Source organism: Cryptotermes secundus, unplaced genomic scaffold (assembly GCF_002891405.2).
Source record: "Cryptotermes secundus unplaced genomic scaffold, Csec_1.0 scaffold336, whole genome shotgun sequence".
NCBI classification, from domain to species: Eukaryota; Metazoa; Arthropoda; class Insecta; order Blattodea; family Kalotermitidae; genus Cryptotermes; species Cryptotermes secundus.
In genome coordinates, this window is record NW_019720567.1 from 81202 (window position 1) to 102170 (window position 20969).

General features: G+C 37.9%; 2 protein-coding genes across 11 annotated transcripts in view; both read left to right on the forward strand.

Moving 5' to 3' along the window:
• The window catches only part of LOC111868902 (aldehyde dehydrogenase, dimeric NADP-preferring), a 35347-nt gene extending 21925 nt beyond the window's left edge, over positions 1-13422 (forward strand). For 8 of the 9 annotated variants that reach the window (XM_023859994.2, XM_023860046.2, XM_033753268.1 and 5 more), the window contains 7 exons: positions 1474-1637; positions 2881-3111; positions 3434-3631; positions 6202-6317; positions 9770-9905; positions 11054-11204; positions 12158-13422. In XM_023859994.2, the coding sequence (XP_023715762.1) occupies positions 1474-1637; positions 2881-3111; positions 3434-3631; positions 6202-6317; positions 9770-9905; positions 11054-11204; positions 12158-12190 (1029 nt within the window). In that variant the 3' untranslated portion in view covers positions 12191-13422. Of the gene's footprint in view, positions 1-1473; positions 1638-2880; positions 3112-3433; positions 3632-6201; positions 6318-8209; positions 8326-9769; positions 9906-11053; positions 11205-12157 lie in introns of all 9 variants that reach the window. The other variant, XM_023860001.2, reaches the window with a different exon arrangement.
• Positions 13423-18130: 4708 nt separating this feature from the next.
• LOC111869000 (endoplasmic reticulum metallopeptidase 1) overlaps positions 18131-20969 on the forward strand; it is a 36969-nt gene continuing 34130 nt past the window's right edge. Inside the window, exon 1 of one of the 2 annotated variants that reach the window (XM_033753286.1) lies at positions 18131-18172. Coding sequence is in view for 1 of the 2 variants with exons in the window: in XM_023860166.2 (XP_023715934.1) it covers positions 18591-18596 (6 nt within the window). In the remaining variant the exon portion in view is untranslated. Of the gene's footprint in view, positions 18173-18425; positions 18597-20969 lie in introns of those variants that run through there. The other variant, XM_023860166.2, reaches the window with a different exon arrangement.

Consider the following 20969-nt stretch of genomic DNA (forward strand, 5'->3'; position numbering starts at 1 on the left):
CTACAATTAATTACAACAATATTGTGGGATTTCACAATTTATAACCCTATTCGCAAATCAAATCACGCTATTGTCAGTAGACTACACGTTTCACAGTACGGGAGCTATACAAGTGTCACTGTGTTACACACTCCCAATTAATTCTCAGTTATCACAAACTGTCACTGATTATCACACTTTTACTCGTTCACTGCTGACTGGAGAACTGTTGATCTCACACTGGCTCTCGCTTGCTGCTCAGCTGGCTTATATTCCGTTCGCTGTTACCTGTTGCCCGCGTCAACAGCGTTGTTCTGTGCCACGTAACAGTGTCTGCGTATAGCCTAGCAACGCTGTTACCTCATGCCGTCTTACGTCACCGCGCGTTGCATAGCTACCAGGACACTGGGACTTGGCTAACTTCCGCTCCGCTTGGCGCGTCAGCTCCGGGGGGGTGGGTCCAGCTAGCGTGACATGTCACAATATTCACAGCTATTCACATTTTTGCTGCTACTTTATGTTTCCACCTGAAACACTGAAAAGAATGATTACCCACAGAGTGAAAGGCATGTTTTCTGTGCCACTTATTTCCAGTTATTTTCTTGTAAGAAATGCATAACATCATATATAAAGAGTTGTTTCACAACAAAAATGAGCATCATTTGTGTTACTTTCAAATCAGTCACATATGAACTAAGATTTTTAAGAATTGTCTAAAAGTGTACATAAACGGATATCTCATTAAGTCCTCTAAATGATATTGGAGCAATGAGGATGATGGTTGCTATTTCTAATTGGTAAGTAAGTTCTGATATAAATTTAGCATCAAGCAGAGAAAAGGTTTTCCGTCAATATGGTTACTCTTGCTGTCTTGCACTGCAATGCAAGCCTTTGTCAGGCTTCCCTTTTGCATGAATTGAAGCCTCATACACTGTCCCTTTAATTGTATCACCATTGTTAGTAGGACATCATCTAGTAACATTTTGTTTTTATTATGTCAGTTTTGGATGTTGGCAGTCAGCAACTGCAGCCATGTAAGAAATATTGTTTATTTATCAGTTTCTTCCATGGCCTAATTGTAATGTAATGGTTTTGTGAGTCTAGAGTTGTAGACTATGCCAGTTTCATCCATGAAGGACTGTTCTTTAGTCAAGAATCTGTGAATAAAATCCGAGAGAAAATATCTGAGTGGGGTCAGACAGAATGCTAAAACTTTCATGTCAGGATTCCCCATAAGATGTTCTATGCTGTGCTTTGTCTGACAACTAAAGTCGATCCCAGCATACTGCTATATACTGCAGTGATACATGTACTGCCCTCTGTCTGTTGGTGTGGTTGGATATGAGGGAAGGCAGCATTAAACTGTTTATTTCTGTTTATTTTAAGAAAATGTGACAGTAAAAATGAATATGGGAAATTAAATGGTAGATACTATTATCTTGGGGAGACAGAAGGTTACATTTGGTGAAACAAGGTGTCTTTCTGTTGAGCCAGGAATGTTTCCATGTGGTATTGGGAGGTGTACCAGAAACTACAGCACTTCTCAAGGAGCAATTTGATTATATATTTTACACAGGATCTACAACTGTTGGTAAAATTGTGAGGGCTGCGGCCAACGAACACCTGACACCTGTTACGTTGGAGATGGGAGGCAAGAGGTGAGTATGGAGCTTTATCTTCTGTTCAGTGCTTTTCATTACTCCTGTTATACTACAGTACAAACTCCTGGCTACATGGCATGTATAGGGAATTTGGTGCACTGGTTAGATGAACCTGCTTGGTGCACGAGAAAAACTCTCATAGAAAGGTAATATAGTGGAGTCTCATAAACAGACATATACAGTAATAAACATACAGTGAAAGAAGCACTTGTACAGTAAAAATTAAGTGCACTTCAGACTGGTTTCTTGAGTAGCTGAGCAACTGTTAGCTTCTTGAGAAAGATTTGTCTCCACCGAAGTTGGTTAATTGTTTGCTGTCTTTGAAAGTGATAATTTCACATTTTAATGGTTTGATTGGCACATGTTGTGTATGTATATATGGATTCAGCTGTTTAGTAACAAATTAAGCACTATGCCATGAAGGTGTATGGGGGATTGGATGTGTGGATCCACATTTTTTTGACATTGGTACTAGCTGGAGGTGAGTGGTCAGCTTCACGCCCCTTCTGCTTTTACCCCCGGAGAAGGAATCCCCGGTACCCATTGGATAGGAGGTTGGGTGGACCACAGAGCCGGTCTGGATGATGTGGAGAGGAGAAAATTCTTGACCATACCAGGACTTGAACTCCGACCCCTAAGTCATCCAGCCTGTAGCCAGTCACTATGCTGACTACAATACCCAAACTCCCAGCTGTTTAGTAAAGTAAGCAAGTAAAACTGGATTCGTAATTTACCAGTCGCCTTGCACGTGAATATCTTCACCTTGCTACCTCAGTAGATACAGGCTGCTGTATTGTAGTTGAACATTGAGACTGTTCAGTTAATCCACATATCTACCCAACTGCTTAACCATGTGACAGGAGACTTGTTGATAGTCCTGCTGTAATGTTGTCGCAGCTGAACTTGGTAGTGTTCCCCCCCCCGCATATTGGAGGGTGGAGTCCAGCTGGGTCCACTCAGCATGTCGGCCACTGATTGGCCTATTGTACCTGCCCTGGGTGATTATGATGATGGAGAATTTGGTGGAATGAAGATTGGCAGGGGACACCGAAGTTCTCGGAGGAAACTTGACCCAGTGCCACTTTGTGCACCACAAATCCCACTTGACCAGAACTGGGGTCTAACCCAGGCCACCACAGTGGGAATCCAACGACTAACTGCTTGAGCTATGGTGCTGCGTTGTGATTAATTGTGATTTGTACAGAAAATCTGGTACTGAGTACACTTAATTGCATTTCAGTCCAGTGTACATCGATAACACAGTGGATATGGAAATTACTGCAAAACGCATTATATGGGGGAAGTGTGCAAATGCAGGACAAACATGCATTGCCCCTGATTATATTCTTTGTTCCAAAGAAGTTCAGAATGATTTTGTGGAAAAGGCAAAAACTACCCTGAAAGAATTTTATGGTGAAAACATCAAGAACTCGCCTGATCTGTGTAGAATTATCTCTGACAGACACTATCAGTAAGTATTCTTTGTACAGAACATCTTTGAGGCTACAGCATACTTTGTAGCCAACCTTATGGGAAAAAAAAAGTCCTGTGTTTTGAACAGTATCTTCAGTATGGTGATTTTGGTTCCTGTTATGTATTGAAAATAAAATTTGTCAGCTTTTTGATGAAAATATAATCTAAATCACTATCTGTTAATGACACACCCCTGAAGATGAGTTGGGCACAGTTTTTTTTGTAGAACTGGTTGTTCTTCAGAGATGATGGGATTGTTTTTTGAGCTTTCGTCCCTTTTAACAGCAGACTACTGTCTTAAAGAAGTATTTTTTCTTTAGGCGACTAGTGGCATTTTTGAACAATGGAAGAATAGCTGTTGGTGGTGAAACAGACCCTTCAGAAAGGTTCATTGCACCGACAATTTTGGTTGATGTAAAACCAACAGACCCTGTGATGCAGGAAGAAGTATTTGGACCAATTCTTCCTATTGTCAATGTGGATAATGCATTTGATGCCATCAGGTTCATCAAGAGCCGGTAACTATTAACACATTTCACTACTAGTGGAAGATGCAAGTGAAATACAATGGAATCCAGACTTTACTCACAACCCTATGGGCCTTCATGGCCTTGTACAGGGATAGCTGTACTTTACTTACTGCATATCCAAAGTCATGTGTACTTGGTGTATTTAACATTATTGCCTGGTGAAAGAACTAGGAGGTCTGACAGTAAGTTTTAGATGTGGATGACCATGTTGTCATATATAGCTGGTTACTTCATAGAAATATTTGTCATTTTAGTGAAGGTTAAACAAAGTATTCTTGCAAATAAGTTTGTTCTAGAGTGGAACTGTTGCTGTGATTAAAGTATCCTTTTTTGGCTTGAATGTTATGAAAGTTAAGGCAAAGTTCTCCCTGGGTTTAATTAAGCATCATGCCATGAAGATGAAAGAGGGAGCATAGGTATAGCTCCATACATTCATAACTTTGGCACTAGATGGAGGTAAGTGGTCAGCTTCATGCCCTGGCAGCTTTATGTCCAGGGAAAGAGCTTTCGAGTACCCATTGATTAGGTGACTGGGCGAGCCCCCCAGATTGATCTGGACCCAGTGACATAGAACATTTCTGCCCCAGCCAGGAGTCAACCCCAGGCATCCTACCTGTAGTAATAGCTGTCCTGAACCTTGAGTTTTATGAAGTCCCCAGATTACAGTCTATCTTATCCTAGATATAGTATATTCATTTTTTTCACAGTTAATATTTGGATTATCATGTAAAATGGTTATCTAAATTATCTGTTTGTATTTCAGATGTTGTTAAGAAGTATATATTGAATGTAATCAAAATCTTTCATTTTAAATTAACATTCTTTCAGAATTTAGATTTATAATTTTTTTATTAAGTAATTCAGATTGTCCTGTACTGATCTGAATTAACTTTTGTCCATAAAATTTAATAAGAGAGCTCAGTATTACATCTCATGAAAATCTGTTCTGTGAGACAGTAATGTTTCTCCAATTTTCAATTTCGGTCAAACCCTGTCAACACTGATGACATCCCTAATTTTGGTTGTGTTTTTAGATATGAAGAGTAACATCTTCTGGTATGTGGTGCAATCCAAAAGTTTCCGAAATTTGAATGTTGTGCGCGAATGGTTATGAGTACATCGAAGTACTGCTAGGTGTCTCCCCACACACCCTTCTTGAATCAATGTGGCATCGGCGTCGAGTTGAGTGGTTGGGCTTATTGTTGGTGAACGTATTTCCATTGTTGTGTTTCGGTGAGTTTGCGGTTTTGCAATGGATGACCTGAGAGAGCAGCGTGTCTGTATAAAATTTTGTTTTAAACTTGGGAAAACCACTGCAGAAACACACCAAATGTTGAAGCAAGCTTTTGGTGACAATAGTTAGGACAGACACAAACTTGCGACTGGGGTAAGCGTTTCAAAAATGGCCGAACATCGACTGATGATGACGATCGTTCGGGATGGCCGTCAACTGGCACCACACCAGAAAATGTCGTGAAAGTTAGGGATCTGATTCTGCAAGATCGTAGACTGACCATCCAAGACGTCTGTAACACCTTGGGACTAAGTTATGGGACACGTCAACAAGAGGATTGCGGCGAAGTTTGTGCCTAGACTGCTCCAAAATGAACAGAAGTAGCATCACTTGGAAGCCTGCAGGGAACTTCAGCAGCTTCAAAAGGATCAAAAGTTTCTTTCGAAGGTTGTCACTGGTGACGAAAGTTGGGTTTATGGCTACGACCCTTAAAGTAAGCAGCAATCATCGCAATGGAAGAGCCCTTCTTCACTTCGACTAAAAAGAGCTCAACAAGTCAAGAGCAACATTAAGTTCATGTTCATCTCTTTTTTTTTCTATATTGACGGGATTGTTCATAAGGAGTTCGTCCCTCCTGGCCAGACAGTCAATAAAGAGTTCTTTCGCGATGTTCTAAGGCGTTTGAGGGACGACATGAGGAGAAAACGTCCAGAGAAGTGGCGCACGAATGACAACGCATGACCGCATATGGCTTACATTGTGCAGGAATTTTTGGCTGAAAACAAGATGGCAGTTGTTCGCCACCCACCGTACTCGCCACACTTAGCTCCATGTGACTTCTTTCTCTCCCCCAAGATGAAAATCAAGTTGAAGGGGCGAAGATTTAATAAAGTTGAGGAAATTCAAGTAGAAACGCAGACGGCACTAAACACCCTAACAAAGAAAGACTTCCAGGATGCATTTCAAAAGTGGCAGAAACGCTTGGATCGGTGTATGCTCTCCCAAGGGGACTACTTTGAAGGTGATGGTGCAGAATAAGATCCACGTGAGATGTAATAGTTTTTATTAATTGATTTCAGGAACTTTTGGATTGCACCACATATGTTACACCATGTTGTATGGTAGATGTTACCAGTGTTTTGGAGGAGTGTATCGCCTCTTTCTTGCTTATATACCCTGAAGATGGGGGTAGTATGTTATTCTGAAATGTTGATAAAACATTGCCAAACATTTTCACATTCCAGAAGATATTAATCTTGTTAGTCACTGCCACGGGAATATCAAATCTCATGAATTTTGAAATGTTTGTGTTTTTTCCTGACAGCGAACATCCATTAAGCATGTACGTGTTCTCAAAGGATAAATCTATCCAAAACCTACTTGTTTCACAGTTGAGATGTGGCTCACTATGTGTGAACGACACCTTGATGCAGTTTGGGGGTGAGTCCAACAAGAAGAGCAGTGACCTGAGATCTGGTTGAGGGTATCTTGTACATTTTTATGTTGTTTTAGCAGGTGATGGTATATATTTGTCCAGGTTCTGAGTATTGCTTTTGTAGCAGTTCTTGGTGACAGGCTGATCTACACACTTTAATTCTCCACACCTGCATCTCCTGTTTACCTTGTAAATTGCAAGATTTGAGTGTCTCTGATCATTCACATAAAGAAACTCCTAGTGCACAGAATACAAAGCATTTAGTTGAGATGTAAATTTGCTGCTTTTGTCAGTATGGCAGTAGTTTATTGTTTGTACAGGGAACAACGTACTGGCATTTTGTGGCTTAGGCACTGACTGTCTGTACTTATGTAGATCTTCTTTACTTATTGCTATAAAAATATAATTAAAACATTCCATATTTTATAACTACTAGAATTAACCCGCTTTTGTCTCCTAGTATATCCCACAGCAATGAGCTAGGCAGGTCATGTAGCACGAATGGAGCAGATGAGGAATGTGTGTAGGAAATTGGTGGGAAAGCCAGACAGAAGGAGACCACTGGGAAGACCAAGGCATAGGTGTGTGGACAATATTAAAATAGATTTTAGAGAGATAGGATGGGATGGTATTAATTGGTTTGATATGGGTTAGGATAGGGACCAGTGGAGGGCTCTTGTGAACATGGTAATGAACCTTCGGGTTCCATAAAATGTTGGGAAATTTTTGAGTAGCTGCAGAATTGGCGGCTCCTCCAGAAGGGTTCAGCCCCATGAGTAAGTAAGCATATATCCCACATGTGTGACATTCTCAAGTGAATAACTTGTTACACACTTAAGGGTACACCTCACCACTACTTTTACACTGTAGCACTTACTGAATGATGTGAGGATTTTCTTCGCAGCCAGATAGCAGCCTACAGTGAGGGAACCCCCTCCTATATGGTCATGCATAAAACTATTCCTATACTGTAAGCAGCATGTTTCAGTTTCAGTTTCAGTTGAGTGCCCAGTATATCTGTATTTCAAAGTTGCTGTACAGCAAACTGTTAAGTTATTAAAAATTCCAGATGTATAAAACTTAAATGCAGACTCTCTGACCCTCCAGTATTGTATTTTACTCTTAAACTAATTGATGTAATGTTTACATAGAAACTTAGTGTGTAACCTCTTTCAGTTGTACACTACGTAGTGTTTGTTCCTTTATTGCACTGGTTTTCAGGAATTCTATGACTTTTCAGTGTTCTTATATGTACAAACAAAATGGGTATGCTGGGTTTTAAATTTTCATGTATTTTTCTTATTTCTTCTCCTTGCAATACAATTTCTTAGTTAAATATATTAATGCTCCTCAGTAAATTCATTTCAGAGGGGTGAATTGTGTTTTCCAATTTCTTTATGACGACTCGTGTTTTAACTTCATGAGCTGTGGTGTATGTTAAATATTTTTCTCCTGTATTCGTATGTTGCATCTATATACTTTACTTGGCTTTTGATCACCTGATTACATTTTGTTGTGTTCTGAAACCACATATTTCTGTCATTCTGAATATTGCTCTTGTTATTTCACCTCCCATGAACTTCTAAGTGTCCTGTTTCCTCATTGTGATTTGTTTCATGATGCAAGATACCACAACTTTTATTTATTCATGCCTGTAAAGGTAATTAATTTTTTCATTTATGCCATTTTTGTTGAGAGTTGTGCTAATATATTATAATTTTGTTCTGCGTCTCCTCTTTAGTGCAGTTAGGTGCAGTATATGGTATGTTAGAAGGTTTAACTGTATATTTCTGGCCTTTCTGTGTAGTTTCTCATTTACTCTGCAGGTGGTGGAAATCCCACGATTCCTTCTCAGTAGTTTGTTCGTTACTTTAATTACATGTTTTAATTGGTACAGGGAGAAACCATTAGCTCTGTACATCTTCACTCAAAATGAGAATGACATGAAGTTGCTGATAGAAAACATTCCTTGTGGAGGGATATCGTGTAATGACACCATCATGCATGCAGGAGGTAAACAACAGAGAACCATACCAAGTTGCTTAACATAGCATCTAGGAAGACACCTTTAATTTTTACTATCAAACTTAGTACTACAAGCTGTGCAAGAATTAGCAAAATGAAAAAAGAAAAATCTTTGACTGCCAAGCCCTACTTAGAACTACCTGAAAGAAACCCCAAAGCTGTGCAGTTGCACAGAAAAACCCACAGTACCTCAAATGACCTTCAGACAGCCACAGGTTTTGATCAAACGAAAGCCTGTTTTCTTTTTGAAACATCAGTATGTCACATTTGATGCTTCTCGTTGAAAAATACTCTACTGAACGATTAACAAAGAGCTGATGTCTTCAGCCCCGGTTGTTTTAATGCTAGTACCCAAAATTGGTCAAATCAACTTATGGCATGAAGATGGTTAATAATTAGAAAAACCTGCATTACATGGAAATTGTCATCATCTGATAGGTTCTCTGGTCCTGAGAATGCCGTGTGCAGACTAATGTAACATTAACTCTAATATGTGGAAAATTCTCAATGAGGACATGGGACATGAAAACCAATTATTTTTATGCTGTGTTCATATAATTTTGTCATCTAATTCCTGAAATTTGTCAGCAAATAACCATCCCTGATATAAATGGTAAAAGGAATTAAGCACAACTGCCAGCAAAATGTCAGGTATTACAATTAACTATCACAGAAAGTTGTAAGACTTGTGAACTGATGTGTTGGATCACATGAGTATGATTTATCATTGATTGGAAACTGACATGAATAGAGGTGCTGTGAGATTAATTGGCAGGTAACATGAACAGGGATCTGTTACTTCAGAACCCACACTGATGATTCCCAATAATTTCGTCTATATCTGGACTTAACCTTGAGAGAAGAATATTGGATAAAATTTTGTATGAAGTTGATAGCAGTGATATCCCCCGATAATTACTAGTCAGTTTTATCACCCTTCTTGTGAACTGGTACACACAAGTGTGTACACACCGAGGGTCCGTTGATTAAGATGAGCTCTTTCTTATGGACTAAACTGAGTAGATTCCACCCCATGTGAGAATGGAAATGTCAAATTTCCAAAACTTGCTCTTATGTCTGGAATACCAGAAAATGAACAAGCTCTAGAAATTCACAAATGCTAAGAACATATGCAACCTGTTGTGTGTTATGAATAGATATATAAAGGTACATAAGGTATGCAGTCTACATAACAATATTCTGTATTTAAGAAACAAAGAGGGCACTACTGTATCAACATTTATTTTTATTTTTTTTGATACAGTAGTGTCTTCTTTGTTTCTTAAATACAGAATGTTGTTGTGTAGACTGCATACCTTATATACTTTTATATATCCTAAGAACATGTATTGTTATTCACTGTTGTTTATGATCCAGGTCACTTACTTTGAAACAAGAATTTAAAGCAGGATATGCTGATTTTCTGTTTCAGTTGATACTTTGCCTTTTGGTGGTGTTGGCCACAGTGGCATGGGAGCATACCACGGTGTTCACACATTCAACACCTTTACACATAAGAAGAGTTGCCTTGTTAAAGACTTTAACCCAATAGCAGAAAAGCTGGTATCGTAAGTAAATTTAATTTCCTTTGTATTACTTGTATACTGCAATACAATTACACCTCTGTGCCAAAACATTATGAAGTGAACAAATGAAGAATTTTGTGATATGGGTCAGGTTTATATTGTGTGAAAGTTGTTAGGTAATGGCATATGAGGGGTAAAAGTTAATATATGAGTATGTACATGAATGGTGAACTGGAAAGAGTGTGAGAAGAAGCACTTGTCTGATTTTAAGGTATCATGCTGTCTGAGGTATTGTGTGGGTCCACATGAAACCTGATCTGTAACAGGCAATTTGTAACCCAAGATTTTCAGTTATGGAACTATTTAAACATGAAGTGTGAATGTTAACCACTGCATTGCTATACAGATTTGTGGATTTGGATGTCCTTTCTGACCACCATTCGCTTCATGAATACTGCAGCAAAACTATAATTGCTTCTTTGAAATACTCCCAGCAGTCAGTTGTCCTTTATGCTCAAATATGGCATATTATTAAAGTATTGTGCTTACAGACACACACAAATTTGCATTGTCTGTGTGTGGGGTATTTAGTTTACATTCTGTCATTTCCATACTGTCCTGGAGCATGCTTTTGTATTTGCACCTTTGGAACATGCCACAGTTTTCAGAGTGGAGCTGATCTAGTAACTATGCTTTAGTGAAACGAACGTTCTTACATTTTACCTGCTGACGTAAGAAATGTGGAGCTTCATACTCTTCTCCAAATATAATTAGAATGATCAAGCCAAGGAGAATGAGATTGGTGGGCCATGTAGCATGAATGGGCCTGAAGAGGAATGCATATAGGATATTGGTGGGGAAGCCAGATAGAAGGAGACCACTGGGAAGACCAAGGCATAGGTGAGTGGACAATATTAAATTGGATCTTATAGGATGGGATGGTATGGATTCGATTGATTTGGCTCAGGATTGGGACCAGTGGAGTGCTCTTGTGAACATGGAAATGAACCTTTGTGTTCCATAAAATGCTGGGAAATTCTTGAGTAGCTGCACAATTGGCGGCTTCTCAAGAAGGGCTCAGGTCCATGAGTTACATAAGAAATGTAATTCCTTGCCATTGGTGCTGTGTTCCACTTGATGACTTGTGATATTTAAATTACAGAAGTTTCACTAATGTCTTGTTCCTGCAGGAACAGATATCCTCCATACTCTGAAAAGAAGATGAATATTGTGGAATTCTTGATGAGGAAGAGAAAAGGTGTGAAACTGGGGTGCCTTCCTTATGTCATAGTGTTTGCGCTTGGATTTGCTGCAGCTTATGCAGTCTCAGCAGTGATCAAGGTAGGAACTAAGTGAAGTCTATATGCTTGAAAACCATGGACCCAAATATTGTATCTCATTGATGTTTTTGTCCGTTTTGCTTATAAAGAATAGCTTGTATATGTTCTTTATAAATTTCCACAGTGTTGCACCTATTTTAAACAGATTTGGCATGATGGTAGGGGACCTTCTTGTGAAGGTTTTAGACACTCACAGATGTGCATCGGTCAATTCCAAGCCAAATTATTTTCCTCATTACTTCTGTAAGAAAAGCACTGGGGTTGTGACAGCTGTGGGGGCTGAAGATACAAGGGAAAACCCAACTATATATATGTGTACTGTTTGTGTTATGGGGGGAAAGCCAGACTATCTTCTGCCATTTATGGGGCATGGAGGGAAATGCAAACTACTCGTATTTTATGCCATTGCTAGAATACAGGATAAACCTCAGACTGTCTTCAGCTATTGCTAGTGTATTACATTATATTATGGTGTCAGAGTACATTTCTGAAAAGGGCGCAACTGTGAGGTGGACTCTCCTGTCTGGAAGATAGAATGACAGCTGGCAGAGTTGAAGCATAATGCGTGCTCTGGACCATGATTGAAGCCTACTATCCCTCCAAATAAAAAATTATTTTAGAGATCAGAGAAGGGAATGGAATATTTGGTGATGCCAGTCTTGAGCCTGAGACCTTTTTCCCTGATATGCAGTGCCTTGCCTCTAAGTTGCCAGGCATCCTTCACTGAATTATAAATACCTCTATGAAGATTTTGTGTCCGTTACAAATATTGGTTAAGAATTTATGTATTAATTCCCTGATTTAATTTATTTACTTCAAAATGAGAATGGGTCTTTGGAATTTTATTTGAAAGTGAGGTTAAAAAACTTAACAAATTATAAATTGAGTTGTTCTTTGTGGACCATATGCATTGGACAAGTTGCTTAGTAATGGAAGTGTGTTTTCTGTTTGCAGGCTAGTGAGCATAATGGTGATCCAGCCATCTGAGTTTTTTGCCAATGTGATACAGAGTTACTCACAAGAACAAACATGTTTTATAAATCACTTTCTTCAAAAGAAAGTGTAAGGGTTTAGGCCTCTTTTTTAACTTGTTTCAGTTCAATCTTAAATAAAAGTGTGATTGTCATGTTTGATTGAATCACATTCTGTAATGGAATAGCATATTTACACAATTATAAGATGAGGATTTTTGCTTTTCTTTTAATTCAAAAATGCATGGTTGTCTTATATTTGGTAATGAATGAAAATGGGTAAAATATCAAATTTTATAAATGGTTTCTGGGGAAATAGACATCTGCCAACTCTAGCATATAGAGAAAACTGCACAGCCACAGAGTATCAGTTTGTTTCTAAAGCAGTAATTGGATTTTCTGTACCATGACCACAGGACTCGTGAGGCATCATGGCAACACTCAGAATAAAATAGTAAAGAGTAATACTTAGCAGTGCACGTTACTACCATGGAATCTAGTTATTGATAATATCCATATGACTCAGTTGTAGCATCGTGCTACAGGCTGTACTCTTGAGGAATTGGGTTTTCATTGCCAGCAGGGACAAGGGATTTTTGTCTTCTCCACAGCATCTAGAACATCTCTTGGGTTCACCAAGCACCTGTCAAATGGGTACTGGGGGCTCTTTCCTGGGTGTAAAGTGGCAGGGCTATGAAGTTGGCCACTCACCTGCACCTAATGCTAAAGTTAAGAATGGTGGAGCTGTGTATCCACTCTCATATATTCATGGCATAGTACTTATTTAAATAGGCACAGGGAAAATTATACGTTTTTATCTTACTCAGATATAAGGCAAGATAGCCATGCAATTCATGTATGAAGTGAAATGAAATACAATGTTGGCTGGGTACCGAAATTGTTCTTAACATTCCTTCATTTTGAGCATTTATAGTCGATGTCCTGTAGTTGGGTAAATGTAGTGTGTGTGTCTGTGGGTTTTAATAGAAAATTATTATTACAGTAAAGATTGTATTGTATTATATTGTATTGTATTGTAATTGAAATCCGTAACTCACTTGAACATAATTTCTTCTGGTGCTGTCATTTGTAAGTCCTTTCACGTGATATATATAATGGGGAGTTTATTGAAGTACAGGATTCAGTTGGGAAACCTGTAGTGAGAAAATGAAACGGTGAATTGATATATTTCTTGCATTGTAAATTTCAAGTTGGCAAGTCTGTGATAAAGATGTGAAGTGTTAAAAACATATGTAAAAATGTATGAAGTTTGAGATTTTAATGACAGAGAAGTTTCATGTTGCGGTCTTCTGGGTTATGACATTGTAGATTCTGGTAGGTATTACCAGCATTTTAGAGCAGCACACTGCCTCCATCTTCAAGGAAGAGGATGAAGGCAGTGTGTTCTTTCAAAACATTGGTAGCCACATGCCAGGCTACACATTTTCAACTCTGAAGACTGTACTTCCATTATTTATTGTCTGTCAGTATTGCAACACTTCCATTCACCACTCAATTCTTAGTTTAACATTATACACCTCGACACTACATGTTTTGGCCCCAAACAGCCATCTTCAGGTGTCTTGATATGTTACAGTTATTTTATTTTTGTGTTAAACTGCTGCACTGTCTTAGTTCGTGTTAAAATCACATGCTGCAGTCCTCTTTTTAAGGTAAAACCAGATAAAATCCTTTAAAGTTTCTATTATACCCAGGTTATTTTTGTGCATATTATTTCACCTCACACAGGGTGTCGTCCATTTTCATAATTGTATGTCTGTCCAGGGTGTTTTGTCTCAGCAGCTTGCCCCTCACATTAGTAGCCTACTTTTCAGTTATGACTGCCATATCCCTGGTTTGCATGTTTCCTCCACAGCGTGTGGTGTTGTCTTTACTAGTACACTGTCTGTACTCCACACGCTGTGGAGGAAACATGCAAACCAGGGGCATATGGCAGTCATAACTGAAAAGTAGGCTACTAATGTGAGGGGCAAGCTGCTGAGACAAAACACCCTGGACAGACATACAATTATGAAAATGGACGACACTCCGTGTGAGGTGAAATAATATGCACCAAAAGAACCTGGGTATAATAGAAACTTTAAAGGATTTTATCTGGTTTTACCTTAAAAAGAGGACTGCAGCATGTGATTTTAACATGAACTAAGACAGTGCAGCAGTTTACCACAAAAATAAAATAACTGTAACATATCAAGACACCTGAAGATGGTCGTTCGTGGCCGAAACATGTAGTGTCAAGGTGTATAATGTTAAACTAAAAATTGAGTGGTGAATGGAAGAGTGTTGCAATATTGACAGACAATAAATAATGGACGTTAAGTTGAACAGTTGCAACGGGATGCTGAAATACAGAATCAGAAGACTGTACTGTGAATCTTGGCTTAAACTATCAAATGTCACATTTCAGTTATAGTTGAAAAATATTTAGCCGTCATACTGAATGGTATAGTCACTGAGTATATTGTATTTGGAAATCTGTAATTAAAGTGCCATTGTCAAATCTGCCTGCTGATGTATTCATCTAATAATCCACTTTTTGTTCCTTATTTTCTACAAGTGAACTCAGGTTTATAGCAGTAATTCATCTGACTGGCCACGTTGGTATAGCAGGACCCCCCCCCCCAAGAGTTGTATTTTGGAGGAGCTTGGTTCGAATCTTGGCAAGGGCACCGGCTATCTTGACTGCACTTTTGTGGTTTTACTCTCCTTCAAGACATATGCCACAATAGTGATCATGACTGCTTCCCCCAGATGCTTGCCATTTCATCATTCGTCAGTCTTCCTACAATTTGATGGTATATGGTGTATATACTGACAGTGTAATTAAATGAACATTTCCCTTCATAGGTGACAAGTTTTCATGATGATAGTTTTTATTGAAAAGTATTTTGCAGAAGCTATTAAGCCAGGACATATTTACTCCATGTTTTTAAAGGCATAAGGTAGAAACAAATCTCGTGGAATGTCCAAATGCTTCGTTTTTATGGTGGGAATTTAATGTATGGATTAAGCTTTCAGGACTAGCAGACTTCTGCTAGACTACATGACACTACATCCCAGAAGATAATAAATGCTCTTAAAGAAATTTGTAACCTGTACTGTACCCAAATGTTAATTACCATGTTTACAGTAGCCCACCATTGTTGTCTGTCCTGAGTCATATGACTCCAGTTCATGCTGTTTCAGAAGATGCAATTTAATATTAATGTATCATCAATGCCAAGTCCTCCAAGTGGCCTCTTTCAGTCAGTTTGCTAAATGAAATGTTTGAATTTCATGATGTGTGCTGTGTGCCAAGGCAGTGTCATATTCCTTGATAGCTGTGACATCCTATGGTAGTGAAAATGGCTTCATCTGAAAAACACCCCAGTTGTGGCAGAATGTAGGACAACCTTTGGTGGGGGGTTGATAGTAGGTAATATTTTTGCTTACAGCTCTTGGCAGTCACTGCATGATCTCATGTCATCTATGTTTCCCACTGATTGTGTTGAATTGCTAGCCTTTGGTAATCAATGATTAATTGAGGTTAATATGAACTGTCTTGTGACTGGTTCAGAAGAGAGATTGGTCATTATTTAGCATCAGCTTGGTGGATGACTAATGCTTTGTGTGTACATAGTTCAAATATCTTTCCAAGGCGGAGATCAGATGTCAGTAATACATGTTAAGTAATCCCTATATACTCTAGTTATCACTATCGTTGAGTGCCTCTACCGCCTATACTGCATGATGCACTCTTAATATGAATATTGTTAAACCTGTGCCAGAAGGCAAATCAGGATGTGCTATCATCAGTTAGTAACGTTTACAATTACATTGTCATTAAAAAGTTACTAGATTATATTTTCATCATAGTTCCGGAATCCCTTTATCGGTAGGAAATTCAAACATACTGGGTTAATGTAAATGTAAATGTATTGTAAATGGAATGTGTGTGTGCAGAAACTGTATTAATATGTTGCATTATTTCTGCTGGGAATTTGTAGAAGTAATACTTTTCTAATACCCTTACCATCATTTTGAATTACCAATCCATTCTTATTTTAAAATTTCTGCTTGGCAGAGGCACACAAACTTCTTCAAGCCTATGATTTTTTCTGAGTATTTCAATACAATGGAAGCTTAATTTTTTCTCAAGAACTCCAAATGATGTGTAATTACTTAATGTCCTTGTAGGAAAGCCATTGTTACTCGCATTTATTCACCGATTGCAGAAGTTCTTTTTAATTTATCTGAGTTACATACATTGAAATCTGTTCTTCTGCTTGGTCATTGCTCTGTAATCAAAACAATATTAAGAACAGTCAGTAATATCAGATATCTCAATCTGTTTTATTACTCCAAACAATGTTTCATTTCTGTTTGTGTTACAACAATGAGAAGAGTGTGTCCACACCATATTATGTTCATGAACCAGTCAAAATTCACTTCATAGTGCATATATATATATATATATATATATACACTGGCATCTCAGGTAATATAGTAATGTACATAAGTACTGGATTTCCACTGTTATATGGGTTTATAAGGTGCAATTGAATTTTAATCTAATTTAGGCAAAATTAAGTTAACATATACTGCAATGCACATTGTTTGCTGACAAATTGAAAGTTGTGGGGAGAAGGAGAGTGCAGTATTGTGTGGAAAGTGTGTCTTGTTTTCAAAAAAGGTACACAACATAACAGAACAGGAAGGAACACAACCCATCACCTTGGACACTCGTGTGCATGGAGGGGACTATGTAGATTAACAACCCAAGCAACAATACAAAAAACAGCAGTTTCTTCATCCACAATTTTTAACATCTGATAATGACTACATTGGTTGAAACATGTAGTGTAGAACTTTAAAGTGAATAGCTTTTAATAAGTTTTGTAGAATATTAGTGTTGTATGTGTGACTGTGGAACTAACTGATACTAAATCAAGTACGCCTGAATGCTGGCTCCTGTCTATTAAAATGTGGCCAGTTTGAATGTGAGTATATCAGGAGATGTCCAAGTAAATTTGTGAAAGTTCTTGGTTTGGGAACATTGTATTTTTAGAAGAAAGCTGTCTTCTGGGACCTCAAATCTTACATTGAATTTTTAAGTCATATTATTGGATGTCGCAAAGTTCACTACCCCAACACCATTATCATTATTAATTTGGGGTAAACTGTCACTCCCAATTGTTGCCTTGAAAATGTTTTCCCTATGTGCTTTGAATTGAAATCTCCAAATGGAATTTTTGTGTAGTATTTATGGAATTTAACAAATGCATGTTCAAACTCGTAGCAACGACAGTGCAAAGGGCAGCTATAATATAGCCGTTGCTATTCTTCGATTTCCGGATTTCAGAAAGTTCATTTTAATAATGCTTGAAATTTTCGTAATTCTAAAAAAAAAATGTAATTACTTCATTGTTGGAATTAAATCAGTTTTGGTGTTCCATAGAAGCGTCATTTGGGTTTGCTACCTTTACGTGGTTCCCATTCCCATCTGCATGGTTTCCTAGTTTCCTACGGCGATATGTCGTGCCCTAGTTGCTAGCATGGTCCGAAAACTCCAAGAATATGCAAAGCAGCGAGCGCAACAGTGGGGTTATGAACATAGATGGAGCAGTAGCCTGACAGCGACGCTTATCACGAAGTTCGAGGAGACTAATGTAGATGGCTGTATTAATCAAATGTCTAGAAAGTTTTCTTTCACCGAATGGGCATTTCCTATGCCTTTTTTGTATCAACATTTATTTTTCAAAATGAAAATAAAGTTTACTGTCGTGTTGGAAGTAATGTTTTGCACACTGCCAATGCTGATGTGAGTCATATGTTTTTATCTATGTTTTGTTATTGGATTAAATGCTGAACCTTTTAAGTTTTCTTTCACCGAATGGGCATTTCCTATGCCTTTTTTGTATCAACATTTATTTTTCAAAATGAAAATAAAGTTTACTGTCGTGTTGGAAGTAATGTTTTGCACACTGCCAATGCTGATGTGAGTCATATGTTTTTATCTATGTTTTGTTATTGGATTAAATGCTGAACCTTTTAAGTGTATCGTTATTGGACACAAGCAATTTTAGCGACTCGACTGTTCATCAATATTTGTCTGTAGCATCATTGCATGAAGTGTTCGAAATTTGTTCCGGACGTAGTTTCGTTTATTATTCATCAGTGGAATTCAAGTGTCTAAAAGTAATCATGTCGATTGTTATCGATAGGAATGTCGATAGTCTTGTGGATAATTCATTCGATTGCATTGCAATGCATTATTTTCGGAACGGTGGTCTGATGCGCGCTAAAGCCGAAAGGTGGTTCAGTTGTGCATGTTTGTATTAGAGGCGTTAGGCGTATTGCAGAATTTTGTCTTATAGACTGTATACATTTTGTAGGTGGACATAAACGATATAAGTATGAAGGTAAGGAACTCACGTTCTTGTTTTAATTAGTGTGGTTTGGAAACACCATTATCGTTTTTATTTTTAAGATTTTGAATTAAGTTTATGATAATTTTTTAAACACCGTGTGATTCATTACTACGGATTTAAAGTTACATTGGAAAGTTTTATTTAATTTAACAAGAGAATAGCGTCTCACACATTTAATGCAGAGTGAAATTATCATTTACTCATGGTCCTAGTATTTTATTTTACATTCTCATGGCCCAGCCCTCATTTTTCGTAGTAAAACAAATTGTACATTTTGGGATTTGTGGCCATCATATGAGTTCCGTGTGCGATTATAGTTTTCATCTTTCCCGATATGCATCGGTGAGAATATTACATAAAAATTGGCCTTGACTGCTTGTTGAATACTCACCAGTCAGTCATTTATAAAACTTTGAAGTAGTGAGAACAGTACATGGACTTATGCATCTGTTTTCTATTATATTTTTTCTAAGTAACATACTGATAAATCCCTAAATATATTTTATTATGTAAGATGGTCAGTTATAAGTTAAGACACATTTCCAGTGTAGTTTTTGCAATTAGTTCACACTTATTTTGTTATATGTATGTAATGTGATAATAGCCCTCTTCTTCCTTCACAAGTGCAACCCTTATTATTCCTCGACCTCCAGAGTTGGTGTACTTTTCCCTTCCTTGGACAAGTGAACAAATGATTATTATGACAGATGGAAGTACAGCATGTAGGTAGGTTAAGTAACTATTGCTAATTCCGGGCTTTCATGGTGGTTCATTGTTAATGTCGATTCTGCTTGTGAGTTCTTACACTTTATGCCCACAGAATGCAAAATCTAAAGACCTAGAGTAGCAGCAATAAGTAACAGTTGCTAATAAGTGGATAGAGGAAGTTTAAGAATGTGATGTAGCTAGTGATACTTAAAAATTTAGTCTAACAAATAACAGATTTGTGGTTATGTTTTGTGTAGTTTCTTGTGATAATATGCCACAGTTTTTTTTTATTTGTTATTAACAGTAATATATCTATTTTCAAAGGGATCATTTCCACATCCTAGGTTTGTTACCTATATGGGTATATGGAAAATAAAGGAAAAGAATGAATAAGTATTGAGACTATATAACATTGATGATGTGATGATTACTGAATATGGAGCTGTTGGTGGAAATAGAATTGGTAGGGGAAATGAAAGTACTCAGAGAAAACCTGCCTCAGTGCCTCTTTGTCCACTACAAATCCCATATGACGTGACTTTCGGAACTAACCACCTGAGCTATGATGCCAGGGCTTGTGTGGAGTGGTTTCATTTTGTTATTTATCCAAAGAAAACAAACATTTAAAGATGGGAGAAACTTTGCTTGTTTGTTCCTGTCTGTTGGCCTCTTTTGCAGTGAATCATAAATGTGAATAATTCACAAAGTTCTGTTAAATGAGTCACTTTCTAGCTTGTTTCTTAACTGCATTAGTGAGTTAACACAGACATACACTACAGCTTAATGCTTGTTTACTTGGTAAAGAGAGCCACATTGGTAGGTCCCTCAGAACAGGATGTCACAAGTATGTATGGGAATATTAGTCATTTTGCACTGAGGGTTGAAACATTTTTCAAAATCCAGTTGCCAGACAAATATAGTTATCACCAGGAGGAGGTGGATCATTTATTTTCTGGAACCTTGCTGTGGCTGTTATCTTCACATGGTGAACAAGATTAATTTCTTCATGTTAGCACACTCTTTGTCTTAAACCTCCTTCAGGCTAGACATAAGGTAAATGTTGAGGTTAATGCCTTTGGAGGTACACAATTTTCTCGGTGCCACAAGCAGCAGAGGAAGACTGCAATAATTTGAAAAGCTGAATGGGAAATTAGCCACCAGCCAAAAGTTTTTGGTTACCTCTGAAAAATAAAGGTTGGCTGTGTATTTGACGCCTGATTATGCACAGTGGACAAACAGGTACTTTTACCAAGAACTGAAAGATGGATGCCTAGAGAAGGAATTTTATATCTTGACATCCAATTTTGCCCTGCTTCTCATAAACAATTCATAAGAAAAACAAGTGACTGTTGTAAAACTGTTACCTCAGTGCCATTAGTAATATCTGTATGAGACATTTCTCAACTTGTTTTCTATTTGTTGGGACAAAACAGAAAAGTAATAAAAAAAGTAAAGCTATCCCTGTACCAGGCCGTGAAGGCCCATAGGGTTGTGAGATGTTGAGGGTCCCACATTATCTAGACCAAGGGTCTCCAAACTACGGCCCGCGGGCCACATGCAGCCTGCGATGTGATTTTATCCGGCCCGCGAAAGAATTGTGCAGAAATGCGCCAATTGAACTAATTTTCCAATGAGTACTGGTAAATGTGATTCCGA